Genomic DNA, 14,651 nt, shown 5'->3' on the forward strand with positions numbered 1-14,651 from the left:
GCAGCTTCTCTGGGAATTCATAAGGCAATTTAAAACTGCTGTAGTATTCATTTTGCCTTCCTTTGTCTTCAGCTTTGACAGTGATCCAGTTGCATGTATTTGCCATCTGCATTGGCGATCCCTGAGTAATGTAAAGTGAGGAGTTCATGACTTGGTCCATGTGAATAATACTGGCCTGGATATTAAATAGGGGATCAACTCTTTGCTTATGCACCATGACATCTAAAAATGACTTTGTTCTGGTTGTGCGATTCTGTTTTGTTCTGTTCTGTGTAATTGCCCATTAGTCATCTACTTGTTCATTGCTAATTTAATAAAGCATGCAAAGTAGACTGTAGTGATGAGTTTTATGAATGTTGGAGGGTTTTATTATTGAGGTTTTCCTACAGATTGAAAATATTCAGGTCTCCTGTGTGAAAGAGATCATTGTTAAGATATGGGGAATTTGTTAGCTATTTTGAAATTGGTTAAGAGAAATTTATTATTGTTAAACACGTAGGCCCTGATTTTTCAAGTGTGTGCCCTACTGTTCATATTTGAACACTTTGGGAGGAAATAGTTGTAAGTGGAAAACCTAACAACTTTATAATTTTAGTAAGCTGAGGAAAAACAAGAACTTTTTAGTATTAATGCTAACTTTTGTTTCTCCAAGATCATGTAATTCAGAGTATAGATGCTTCCTTCAGTGTAACCTGTATGTAATGAATTTGAGATGGTTGGATATGTTTAGAAATAGCATTTGTTATTTTTATTTCATTATTAAGTGAAACACTGAGATGAGCTGAAATAGTATGTACACAAGGAGATTTCAAGTTTAATTTAATTCTAAAATCTTATGTGATCTTGTAAGACTAGGTAATTCTTCCCCTTTTGCTTAGCAATTCATGAGAAGGGAAATCTTAGAGCTTGGCTAGATGAGTATTTGTAGCAGTTTCGTTGAAAGGCACCATCCCCACAGACAAAGCACATTAGTGGAACATATATGAGTGTTTATGATCATTTTCAGTTAAAAATTAAAACTTCTTGCAGGAGCTCAACATAACTTAGTTTGCTTCAGCTTTCAACAGAGTAGGTGCTTTCACAGAATCAATTACTGTGTTTCACCTGAAGATGGTGACTTCTTAAACTGCTACAAGCTGTCACCTGGCTGAGCCCTAAGTTGCTCAATTACCTTTAAAGAAGGAGATGCTGAAGGCCTAAGTGTCTGAATGGGTAATAATTGTTTGGGATATTGTTAGTTTGACTTTACAATAAGACTAAGTTTGGTACTCTAAATATAGTATTTTCTTCATATCCTTCACTTCTAAGGAGCTTGTTTTCATTGACTGGTGGATTTAGGATGCCGGAAAATAAGGTCTCTTGAAATAGGATTAGCATTTAGGAAGACAGAGTTGAGGTGCATTATCAGTGTGTTGCTCGTAAATTTAGGATCAGTCAATTCTACACTATAAAACACTTTGTGTATGCATCCTTGCTCTAGAAATGCTTATACATAAGTCTAGCAGTCTAAATTGAGGAGCACTTGTGGCTTATTTATGGTTTGCATAGGTATTTTATTGAATCCCCTCACTTTTAGACTTAATGTAGTCCTAAAGAGGGACCATCTGAGCAACACTTTTTGGTTTTGAGTAGAAACACTATATTTTTCTAGCTTAAAAAAAATAAGCAAGATACTCTATTTCTTTGGCATGCTTACAGTTTGGTCCATCTGTTAGAGTGGCACAGTGCCCACTCACAATATGGTGTACCAGTTTCAACCAGGCACAGGTGCCAATGAAAGATCGTTTTCGTTTTCTGACACAAGATTTTTCTGGTGGGAAGCATTGCCCCGTTAGGGGAATATGCTTTGTTAGACTGATTACTTCTGTTGGCATGTGTGTATCTCATAGTAATAATTAGCACTTATGCAGTGGTTTACATTTCAAATCACTGTTTTAAAAAAAAAAAAAAAAAGAAGATTGAAGGCATTGCTGAATGACAGTCTTTTGTATCCATTTTACTGAGATTTCTGCAGTTAGGCGGAGGGCGGGGGGGTGTATGTTGTGCGTACTGACCCAGGAACAAGCACGAGATAAAATGTTTCTTAATTGAAATTCTTTCTCTTTGAAGTTTAATCACTGATGAATTATAATAAAATTGCAGTTCTCTGTATGACTGTATTGGCTTTTTTGAGGCTGCAAAAGAAAACAAAGAAACAGAGATTATGGTTTTCAGGAGGAGACCTCAGTTACAGAATCACAGAATGGCTGAGGTTGGAGGGGCCTTGAGGTCACCTGAGCTGACGTGCTCATGTGGGGTCACCCACCTAGAGCCAGTTATCCAGGACGGTCCAAAAGATGACTTTTGAATATCTCCAAGGATGGAGGCTTCACTGCAGGATTTTGCAGTTCCCTTTATTGAACCATATGAGGCTCCTGCCAGCCAATTTCTCATGCCTGCCCAGGTCCCTCTGGATGGTAGCACGACCTTCTGGCATATCAGCCACTCCTCCCAGCTTGGTACCGTGAACAAATGTGCTGAGGGTGCCCTCTGCCCCATCATACAGGTCATTAAGCAAGTTGTTGAACAGGACTGAACCCAGCATTGACCCTTGAGTACACTGGCCTCCAACTAGACTTTGTGCTACTGATCACCACCTTCTGGACCCAACCATTCGGGTAGTTTTCAGTCCATCTCATTGTCTGCACATACAGGCCGTACTTCAACACCTTCTCCAAGAGGATGATAGTGCCAAGGAGACCATGCCAAAGGCCTTACTAAAGTCCAGGGTTTTTATGCTCGTTATTTGGGTCCTTCATTATTTCTCTTTTGCTGAGTATTTTTATCATCTTTGAGAGTCCATGCTTAAGCTTGGCTTTACTTGGCATGCTTGAGACATTTCTGGCATCTGAGACTTGGGATGTTCACAAGACAAACCTGTGTCCACACAACTTTGAATGTATACCTATTGAATGGCTTCTGTTTCCTTTTATTTGGCTAGACCATTTCTTCAGACCAGGCTGGATGGGGCTTTGAGCAACCTGATCTAGTGGAAAGAGTCCCTGCCCATGGCAGGGGAGTTGGAAGTAGGTGATCTTTAAGGTCCTTTCCAACTCAAGCCATTCTCTGATTCTATGATGATTCCAGGATGTCAGTGGAATTCTGGCTTCTCTTTCATATGCTTCCTGGTCATTGCAGCCTGATAGTACTTCTGGCCTTAATATGCATATTTTTGTTCCTTCATCCAAATATTTAAAATTATCTATTGAAACCAGACAAAGGAAGGACCCAATAGAGAACATTATCTTTACTTTTTTTTTTGCACAGCGAGCTAGTATCTAACTGTAGTTTTCCAGCTGTTATTTGTACCCATTCTATATTAACTTCAGGCGGCTCATATTTTTTTCTGGCATATTCCACACTGTTTCCAATGGTTTTCTCATGCCTTTGTGAGGTCAAGGTATAGGACGTGTTTACAGCTCTACTTTCGTGGAGACTCTTTTTTTTTTCCTCTCCAAGTCAAAATGATACTTAGTTCTATATAAATGACTAAAATATTTATTTGGCAAACATATCCTTTTATATTTTAGGGTGTCACTTAGAAAATATTTTGTCAAAGAGGGGTTTTTTTCTGGGAAATTTTGACCAATCAGCGTAACTTTGTTTCTTAAGCCTATCCTTTCATTTTGTTTCCTCTAAAAAGTAGGCATGTGGGCATTGTTTTATTTTATTTCAAACGTCTGGATTCTCATGCGTTTTTCATGATTTCTCAGAGGTAACAGCTAAGATTACTCTGGATTGTATAGGACCTGTTGGAGTGAATTTAATCAATCATTGCAATTTATTGAGATTAACTTCTCTATGAATTCTGTGTCTTGTAGTTCACTATCTTTGTTTTGTTATTGCTCCCTTTCTGCTGGTGTTGTACTTGCCGTCTGATTGCAGCTGACCTTATCGTGAAAAAATTTACAGAAAAAGACACTTCTGTTTTCTTGGCATTGTCCATTTTATTTCTCAATGAGTATTAGAATAACTCCTTTCTACTCTTCTTACTGATATATCTATGGAATTTGTTTTTTATAGTTTTGTTTTTTATGTGCATTACTTTTTCTCCTTTTGTGATGTGACCTCTCTGATCTTGTTTTTCTGTATAAATGTTCTGCTGTTACACTTGTCCTTGATGATTTGACCTAGTTCTCTTTTTCCCATTACTCTTACATTTTGAATCATCAAAGCATTTGTGAATTGCCAGCTGGTCTCTTACTATATATACTTCCCACTATCTTCCGTGTTAAGACAGCATGTATTTGTGTACTACATACTGCTTCTGTGAGAAGTGCTTAGTTGTCCTGACTCCTTTCCACCAGAATTTGATTCTGAGAAGAAATCTCTCAGCAGAAGAAAGTTGACTTCCATGAATACAGTGAAGTCCACTGGCTGTCTTCACTGTTTTCACTTTTACATTTACTAAGGATGATTGATTGTCATTTTGTGAATACTGTCGATTACTTTGCCTTCCATCCTTGCATTATCTTTGCTAGTTTATTTCTATGTTAAAAAAAACAAACAAACAAAAAACAAAAAAAAAAAAAAAAAAAAAAAAAAAAAAAAAAAAAAAAAAACCAGAAAAAACCACAAAACTGGTTTTCTAGAACTGGCTGAACAGTCTTTTGTATTGTAGAGTCTGAAGATGTGAAGAACTCCTTCTTCAGGGAATGTGTTTAGGACAGATTTCTTTTTGTCTTAGCAATACTCATAGAACAAATGTTGAAGCTTTTTCCTCCAGGAGTTGCAATGCTCAGTTGTTCTTCTGTATAACATGAGCTGTAGTTTCCCCATTGCATTTATCTTTTCTGGTTCCAATGTTTCTTTAGTTTAATCATTACGTATTTTGTATTTCCATGTTTTGTTTTGCTAATTATTTAGAAGTGTATGACTCTTTCCTAAAAGAAGGCTTTATTTTAACTGTATAACATCTGCACCTCTGATGTTAAGTCTTACCTCACCTCTCGGTACATAATTTGGAGTGGAGGGAGAAGGATCAAATGCCTGCAGTGTATTGCAATGGTGAATCTCAAATCTTAATATTCACTCTGTTGAAGTTTTAAGTGTTAGGTAAGAAAGGACTGTTACAAGTAACCTCAAAACCCGTTCTTCTCCATATCTTTACGAAAATTTCTGCTCTCTGCCACAAAAGAAGTAGCCTGCTTCAAAATGAAAGAGAAGGCCAGTGTCCACAGATCCTTTTCACACTTGAGGTTATGGTTTGTATCTGACACAAGAACATCTGAGCTACTATACCTGTTTCCCTGTATAGTCAGGAATAGAGAGAGTTATTTCTCTGGAAACTGTTCAAATGTATTTAATTAAGTAATTTAATCCCTAAAACTGTCCTCTTCTCTTGACCAGTTACAAAGGAAGCCTAGTGTACTAGCTTAGTTGAAAGTGCCTACTTGTGGTGAAATTAATCCTAATCTTGCCATTTGCCCTTTCCATAGACCATTATTGCAGTTCTCTTTAAGCACTGAGGGTCAAACCTGCATTACAAGTAGAGAAGAACTGCTCTAGAGATCAAGGAAAGTAGGAAAGGGATTCAGTCAATGAATGTAGAGCTCAACTTTGTTTTTTGACATGCCAAGTCAAAGATTGATTCTTGTGATGCCTGTAGAGCCCATGTTACTTGAATCAAGAAACTGCCTCTGAATGAGCAGAGTGCTTCCCTCTGTTGCTTGCACCTGCAGAGTAGAGGTTGTGACAGATATGTTTTTATGTGAAGTACCCATGTACTCTGCGCACCTTGGCTGAAGAAGGATTTATTGTTATATTCATCTCAAATATGCCTGCTTGTAGTACGCAAAATCAGCTACATGGTACAGTCTTTAAAGACTTTTTTTTTTTTTAGTAGAAGCTGTAGTTATTCTTGATCTCTTAACCCCAGAGTTCCTCACCCTGCTGTAAAACTGCTTCCTGAGTGTGAGAACTAACTGCTTCTGCTCAGATGCTGAAATTTTTGAGCTCCATGGCATTCTATTGCAGTGATAATGAAAGTACATGAGGTACTTGCTAAATACAGTAACCCTGGAGAAGCAGCTCATTGTGCTTTTGTAGGTTAGACTGCAGTTAAAACAGTTTTTGTGGATGATACTTCATGAGTAACCATTAAAAAAGAAAGAATTTCTTGTTCGTATGGTAGCTTGGAAGAGAGTGGCCAGTAATGACAGAGCTCTAGCTAAGGATGATGAATGTTTCTAAATACTGGGAATTAACCTTTGCAGATGATGAATTGTGGAAACTATGTGGAGCTTCTGCCATTTTAATTAACTGGATAAAACACTTCGCAAATGGGGAGATTTCTAATGTCTTTGAGAACAGAAAATGACTGCAATAACGGGACAAATGCCAGCATATTGCAGGAGGTGTCCTATGCTTTTTAAGTCTCTATATCCAGATCTTGAGTGGTAGAAAAAATTGTGAGGTTAAATGCTGTTTATTTTTTAAATTCTTATTTTAATTTAGATTGCTAACTTTACCTTAAGTGTGTAAACCTAAAGTTATGGCATGCTTTATTTTGACAGATAAAGAAGGACATACATTTTCTGTACTCTGGGTGCTGGTGAGTGTTATCCTAGGTGCAATAGCCATGCTGTGCAAAGAACAAGGAATTACAATACTGGTAAGAATTGCATTATTGACTGAATTTTGACCTCAGATCTGTCAGATACAGTTGTAAAGCCTACAAAGATGAACCTTCTCCACAGCTAATGACACACACACCTTTTTGTTCTGTTCAGAAAACTAAATAATGTTGACAAAAAGCAGCATTCTAGTAGGTCTGTCTTGATTGTGTCCTTGCCAATTTGTTGATTTTTTTCATTTTATCTTTTGTAAGCAGGTCATATATATCTGGTAATTTTTTTGCAAAGTTTAAAAATTTTACAGTATTAGTTTCAGTGCATGTCACTTTCACTGACCTTGTTTTTAAATGTAATTGTTGAGATAGCAGGCCTGCAAACTTGAAGGCTTTTGGACAAAGATAGATATAACTGGATGAGAGCATTTTTGAAAGCTCTACCCACTTGCTTTTGCAAACATTATAATTAGAATTAGGGCCATTGTTCATGCACGTCTGATACCAAATCTCTTCCTTCTGCCCCTTATTTAAGGATCTGTCTGTGCAAACAGATACAGTTACTGTTCATGTTCATTGTATTCTGACTTTTTATAACTTCAATGAAGACATTCTGTTTTGAGTGACCAAACCAGCCACCTGAAATGCTGTATCTTTGATTTATATAGCCATATATCATTATAAATAAGTCAAATTTATAGCTTTAGCTGACATAGACAACCAACAGAATCAGAAAATTCTTTGCAGCAAGGATCTTCTTGTCCTTGCTAAAAAAAAGGGAGAAGAAATTACAGAAAACTTCTTGCTTTGGGACATTATTTTTGGATAAATGTTTGTAGGGTGATGTATTCTTCAAAGGTGTCTGTAAGGAAGACGTTCAGAATTTTCTTAAAAATATGGTGTAATTATTTCCTTTGGTAGTATGAAATAATTATTTGAGCTTACAGGCACAGAATTGTTTCTGGATTTGGGTTTTTTTATTTGTTTGCTGTTGCATTGCGAGGATGATTATATTTATTGTTGTGCTAACGGGCACAGGTCAGAGGGATGAAGGGGTAAATTGCACATTACAAGGGTTACTTGGAGACTGATTGTATTTTTCAGCAGAATTCTTCCCTTCCTATCGCCATTTGAGTGAACCAAAAACCTTTTAACTGCCAGGTGGCCTTTCTACATGGAACCAAGCCGCACTCTAACCTATCTTCTGTCCCCTTTTTCTGACTGTTAAAGAGCCTTGTGGCCTCCCAGTGTACCTGGAACTATTTTTCCTGTCTTTTTTCCACTTAGTCTTTAGAACAGTGAAGTAATTCCTGAAACTGTTAGAATATAGGCTCACTACTCAAAAATAATCATGGTTGGTAATCGCTGAAACTTTGTTTGGGAAATGCTAGTTTAATTTTGCTGATAACGTTGACAGAATTATCCCTGGACACATTTTGTGGGGGTAGTATGTGCAAGCGTAGTCCTGCAAAGCACTGAATATGCTCCAGTTTTATGTGTAGTGGCTGATGTCACATAAAACTTGGTGCCTTTTCTTTCCCCAGAAATTTGCATTGTGTATATTGGTGTCAGTGCAAGAAAAGCAAGCACTGACACCAGTATGATACCTCTGTTAAATCTTTCTAAGCCTTTGTCTGTACCCTTTGAAAACAGTATTTCTGAAACCCAACAGTCAAAACATACCATGCTGCACAACAACACACAAAAAATAAGTTGAAGGCTTAAGAAACTCTGCCTTGCTGACAGAAGCCTTACCTTTTGACTGCAGCATTTACACTGCGGTACATTTGGGAAAGAAGACGAAGAGCAAAATAATGTTGTGACCGTGCATATGTTATCTAGCTTGCTGGTACATGGTATTCCCTGAATGATTATTCCATGTGTCAAGAGAATTCCCATTGCAGTAAAATATTATTCTACTCATTTGAGCTCAAGTTCCAAATCTATCATTCTGCCTTCATTACTGTCAATGTATCTCTCTGCTTGCTTGGAACCAGAATTAAGATGTACAGTAACTTGTGGTAGAAGTGCAATTAAAGATGTATTTAAAAAGAAAACATCTGTGGTTCATCTTATGCTCTTATTTTTCTCTTGGTTGCTTAGGGTTTGAATGCAGTGTTTGATGCACTAGTGATTAACAAGATAAATCTTTTGGAGCTCATTCAAAAGTTACTACATAAGGACAAGTCGTTGGAGGTGAGTCATTAGAGGTTTTGTTCATTCTGACCATTCAGACAGTCATGTCCTAAAAGACAAAGAGCCAACTTCTCACAGTTTGTTGTTAAGATTTTTAAAAATAAAAGCTAAACACCAAAAAAGGTATTTTCAGTCAGTCTTGTAAGGCAATGTGCTATGACATCTTCTCAGCAACATGAACAGTAATGGGGTATTGTTAGAATTGCATTGGATAGTGAAATCCATTCCACAGTTTTCTCAACAGTATGTTAAAAATGTGGTATGGAAGAGCTGACTGCTTGATGCAACAAGTTTTCCAGGGTCAGTAGCAATAAACCTTAAATGGTACTTTAACATAGTTTGGTCAGAGTAAAGAGAGGGAGAGATGTATTCAGATTCTCAGTGAGATAGTTAAGACATTTGGAAAAATACAGTAAGAAAATTACTATGTTTAACTTTGCTAATTTCACTTAAGTATTACACTGGGTTTCTTTCAGAATAAAAATTACCCAACAGGAAATGCTTCCTAGTATCTTTGGAGTTGAAAAATAAAAAAAAATATGTAAGATCCAGTATTGCTAAGGATTGATTTTCTTTCGTTAATACCACTTTATCTAGTGTTATCTCAAGTGGAGTCTGGCGTGTAGTATTTGCATTGGCAAGCAAATAACAGAAACAATCAGCCTCAGATGAATGAATGATAATAGCCAAATAGACCAACAGCCTACTACAACATCACTACTGTTGAACAGCGAAGTCATTTGCCTCTCCCATCCAAGATTCAGCGTGGCAAAGGAATATGCTTTAATATCCTTCACTTCAATCAGTGGTTTCACTGCAGAGGAGTCTCACTCCTGTTTCTGAGTGACACAGTGCCTAGGGGACTTTTAAATTCCTTTGCGAGGAGTAAAGTGAGGAGTTTCAGGGGGAAATCACAGAAAGTGGAATCTCTAAAACTGAAACAGTAGACTTAACTAAGAAGGACTAAGTGAGGGATACAGGAGTATTCCAGGCAGCAAATAGGAATGATGGAGAGTTTTGCTGTATAATGAGAGTGGAATAAGTCGCCAATCAGCCTCTTATCAGTGCCTGTTAATATCATGGAATAGATCCTCCTGGAAGTTAAGTCAAAACATATGAACAACAGGGAGGTGATTAGAGATGGCCAACACGGCTTCACCAAGGAAAGATTGTGCTTGATTAATCTGGTGTCTTCTGCAGTGGAGTGACTGCATCAGTGTTCAAGAGAAGAGCTGCTGATGCCATCTACCTGGATTTCTGCAAGGGCTTGGATATGGTCCCTCCTAACACTTTTGTTGCTAAAATGGAGAGAGACAGGTTTGACTGATGTACTGTCAGATGGGTAAAGGATGGCCGCAATCAAAGAATTACAGTCAATGGCTTCATGTCCAGTGGAAACCGAAGTGAGTGATGTCCTCAAGGGTTCATACTCACACTAATTTTATTTAATATCTTCATCAGTGGCATAGATAGTGGAATTGAGTGCACCCTCAGCACATTTAGAGATTACACCAAGCTCAGTGCTGCAGTTGAGGGAAGTGATGCTGTAAGCTTGAAGAGAGTGGGCTTGTGTGAATGTCATGAAGTTCAAGAAGGCCAAGTGCAAAGTCCTGCACCTGAGTTGGGGCAGTCCCCAGTATTTCTATAGACTGAGGGATGAATGGATTGAAAGCAATCCTGCAGAGAAGAATTTGGGAGTACCGATGGATGAAAAATTTGATATGACTGAGCAATGTGTGTAGGTAGCCCAGAAATATCCTGGGGTGCATCAAAAGGGACATGACCAGCAGGTCAAGGGAGATGATTCTGCTCGTCTACTCTACTCCATCCTGCTGAGACCCCACCTGGAGTACTGCATCCAGCTTGGAGGTCCCCCAACATCATGAGGACTAGGACCTGTTGGACTGAGTCCAGAGGAGGGCCATGAAGATGAGAACAGGGCTGGAGCACCTCTCCCTCTGAAAACAGGGGTTGTTTAGCCTGGAGAAGAGAGGGCACCAGGGAGATCACCTCTCTAGGAGTGCTGTAGTGTTTGACGAGTAATAAATTCTTTACAATGAGGGTAGTGTGACACTGGAACAGGTTACCCAGAGAAGTCATGGATGCCCCATGCATGGAAGTGTTCAAGGCCAGACTGGATAGGGCTTTGAGCAACCTCATCTAGAGGCAGATCCATGACAGAGGGACTGGACTACGTGATGATTAGAGGACCCCTCCAGCCCAAACCACACTATAATTCTGGGAAATGTGTTAGAGTCAAACCTTCTTGGAGGATTGTTCTTTAAGCATAAAGAGCTCAAAGTGTAATGCTTCTGTTTGGTGACTTTTAGACAGTTCTGTCTTGGTGAAGAAAACATCAAATATGCCTTTGCCTTCTTTTGATAGAATTAATTAATTTTAGCTCCTGTTACTTACAAAAATCTGTTCTGCTCTTATAATGGAAGTGTATCTAAGATTCTTTTGTTTTGTTTTGTTGAAGAGCAGATCTTAAATGCTCCTTGCAGATTTTTTTTTCTTCTCGATTGAGACAGGTTTCAGTTTCATGCCAGATTTGAGTTAGCTCTAAATCAAAGAAGACGCAAACACTTCTTCCACTTTCAAAATTCTACCTACTAAGAGATTTTGTGTCGATTGTGAAATCTAGCCTTTAAGAAGCAGCATGTATTGTTAAATGAATTGAAGCCCTGGATAAGAGGTTTTATGTAGTTAATCTGTTATAAGGCAGTTATAAATTTTCTCTATGTGTTTTTTTTCATAGCACAATTTTATTCCAAAGGCCATTTTATAGGAAAACCGTTCCTAAATCCTCGTTGTTGTGACTTTGGATACTGAGATGTCCAAGTTGGAAGCAATCATTTGAGCACAAAGGCTAACTTACGTAAAATCAGAATTACAGACTTCTTTATCCTTAGGCTTTCAGCTAAATATTTTATGGTGACACTGTGGTCAACTAGAAATACTAAAAAGCCATCTGAATATTATTTTTAAATTTAACTTTTCCATCTTTTTAGAGAATAAATATCTTCAGACAAGGCACTACTGGATATCTGTCTTTGTGCAGTATGCCAACTTTTTTTTTTTTTTTTTTTTTTTTTTTTTTTTTTTTTTTTTTTATTTCAGACATAGCTAATATTGATTGCCTAAAAAACTACTGTGGTCCTTGCTAAAGAGCATATTCCAATAAGAGGTAAAAACTATTAGTGTGCCAGCTCCCTTCAAGGACATAGAACTGATCATGTGTAACTATTAGAGCAGGTTTAAAAGGGAATGGAAGCCTAATAGACTAAGGGAGGAAAGTAGGAATAAAGGATAATACTTGAAATTGCATGACCATTTTTTTTTTAGGCTCCAGTCAACTCTTCCTTGTTAAAATCCACAGTTTACTTACACTTTTATGTGTAGACAAGAAAGAGAAGTGGACCAAATGATCTCTCATTTCAGAGAAGCACTCCATCTGCTTTTCTGATGACTTGTTGAGGCTGCATAAAATAACTTCAGCCATCATATTTCAGAGAATTCTGAGGCAGCTCTACAGCACTTTAATATAGGGTGTCAGAAGAGAAGCTTTGTCCTTAATTTCCCACGTGAGTTACTGTTCGCTACCTAGATGGGGTGTTGGAAGCTTGGATTTGCATCTTAAAGCTGTGACTGGGATATCATTATACTGATGGTTCTATTTCCAGTCTCTGCTGGTGAAGCCTGAAGAACCTCTACAGTGTACAGTGGTTTTCGTTCCATTTATGAAAATTATATGTGTTATACTTCATGGGGAAAAAAATGTGAAAGTCTGTCAAATTTAGCTTCTATGCCATCACTTCTCTATATTTACTGTGAATCATCTTCTTTAGATCCTAAAGTGTATATTTTAAAATGTGATCTAAATCAACTGAGTTAATGTAGATCAAATACAATTTTCTTTTTTAATCTTGGGTTATTTTACCTTGAACTAAGTGATTTGAGTGCCTGTCTGGCATTGGATTTTAATTATGTTTTGGGCTGTGAAAATTTTAATTCAGTTTCTAATTCCTCCCAGTTTTTAACTGTGCAGTTTTCTTGGTGTATGCATTTTGCCTCTGAAGAGACCTAAGTGGACAAAAACTTTCCGTAACAAGCAGTCAATTGGATATAGCTATTTAAAACAAAAGTTCACAAAGTAACCACTCTCCATTTGAGAAAGAAAAGATAGATGAATTTAATAGGCTGTATACTAAAGGCTGTATTCTGCACAAATTCCCTATCAGAAACTACCACGTAAAATTACATCAGCAATAGACTTACTGAGGATTTGTAGAGGAGAGATTTCTTGAATAAAGAAGTTTTCTTTCTTGATTGAGAAGGAAATTCAAACGTTTGCAAAAAATATTTTGCTATAAAAATGTCAACTGTAATAGCAAAAATGCACAGGAATAACATCTTCTTTCTGAGATCGAGGTGAAAAGGACGTGAATGTAGTGGGTAAGAGAACAAATAACATTTCTATGTGAGGTGTTTTTTCTTTCTTTCATATAGAACACTGGGCAGTTAAGGAAGGGGCTGCTTTTCAGGATAACTCTCCTGATGTCTGGAGGGGCCAGTATACTTTATATACGCTGGAGGATTATGGGCACAGGGCCACCGGCTTTCACTGAAGTAGACAACCCAGCTTCATTTGCTGACAGTCTGTTTATGAGAGTAAGTTATGAACTTGTTTGTTTTTTTTCTGACCAGCTCAGAACATTTGTCTTTGTCATAAAATCGAATTTTCTGTTCTTTAAAGAAACAATAAAGTGGGCAATCTTTAAGTTTCAGCATGTGTGATAAGTCACCTTCACTTGTGCTCCTGTGAGGATTTGCTGCAATTTTTTTAATATACCTTTCTGCAATTTTTTTAGTATACCTTGCATATCCTTTGCATTCAATTTAGCATGCGCTGTACACATTGATGTACTTTTCCACTTATGCACTATTTTTGCCATGCATGCAAGAAATTAGGTTTTGCTGATTTTCATCCCTTTTCCACATACTGTGCTTGAGTTTTCATCTGTTCTTTCACGATTGAAGAAAATAGCATTAAGTTCTAGTCTGATGTATTTAGACTATGTCTTGGCTATATACCTCTGATGGCATTAAGGCTCTTTCTGGAGATGGAAAATGAAGGACGAAGGCAGTCGGTGATGTCTTTTTTGATGTTTTCTCCTGTAGGAGATGCTTCTTTTTACATGTGGGTATTGGCTGGGAAGCATAGAATTGCATTTCCCTGCTCTGAACAAGAGAGCCACCTAGCTATGTTTTAAAAAAAATTAATTTCACAGCTCTAAAGGAAATGTATATGTAAATAGTTGTAGTGTAAAAGTATTTATGGCCTCTTTATTGTATAAGATATGTTTTGTGATAAGGGAAATGAGAGAAGAGAGAAGGACTAAAATTGCCCCTCCCCCTCAAGTTTAGTATCAAATAAATGTTTGTTTTCTTTTTGACTGACAGGCTATAAACTATAATTACTACTATTCCCTGAATGCATGGTTGCTGTTGTGTCCCTGGTGGCTGTGTTTTGATTGGTCAATGGGCTGCATACCCCTCATTAAATCCGTCAGCGACTGGAGGATAATTGCACTAGCAGCACTTTGGTTCTGCCTAATTGGTCTGATATGCCAAGCTCTGTGCTCAGAAGACAGCCATAAGAGAAGGTAAGAGACAGTGATGAATTTTAAATGCCTGGCCAACTTGAGTACAGTATTATTTTGTTAAATCCACTAGTGATAATTTTAACAATTCAGTGGAACCAGTGTCTAGCAAATGCAGTTCAAATAAATATTTATAGCTGTCATTACAGTTTTATCCCAATTTGGGCCCATCACTGTATACCGAC

At 37.5% G+C, this 14,651-nt stretch overlaps 1 protein-coding gene across 4 annotated transcripts in view; it reads left to right on the plus strand.

The window, feature by feature from the left end:
* The window catches only part of TMTC4 (transmembrane and tetratricopeptide repeat containing 4), a 58,849-nt gene that overhangs the window by 18,023 nt on the left and 26,175 nt on the right, over positions 1-14,651 (plus strand). For 3 of the 4 annotated variants that reach the window (XM_027900074.1, XM_027900071.1, XM_027900073.1), the window contains exons 6-9: positions 6,555-6,652; positions 8,711-8,803; positions 13,313-13,474; positions 14,267-14,469. In XM_027900074.1, coding sequence (XP_027755875.1) covers positions 6,555-6,652; positions 8,711-8,803; positions 13,313-13,474; positions 14,267-14,469 — 556 coding nt within the window. The remainder of the gene's footprint in view (positions 1-6,554; positions 6,653-8,710; positions 8,804-13,312; positions 13,475-14,266; positions 14,470-14,651) is intronic. The other variant, XM_027900072.1, reaches the window with a different exon arrangement.

Source organism: Empidonax traillii, unplaced genomic scaffold (genome assembly GCF_003031625.1).
Source record: "Empidonax traillii isolate 1590-97213 ecotype Southwest subspecies unplaced genomic scaffold, ASM303162v1 scaffold703:size332946, whole genome shotgun sequence".
Classification (NCBI taxonomy): domain Eukaryota; kingdom Metazoa; phylum Chordata; class Aves; order Passeriformes; family Tyrannidae; genus Empidonax; species Empidonax traillii.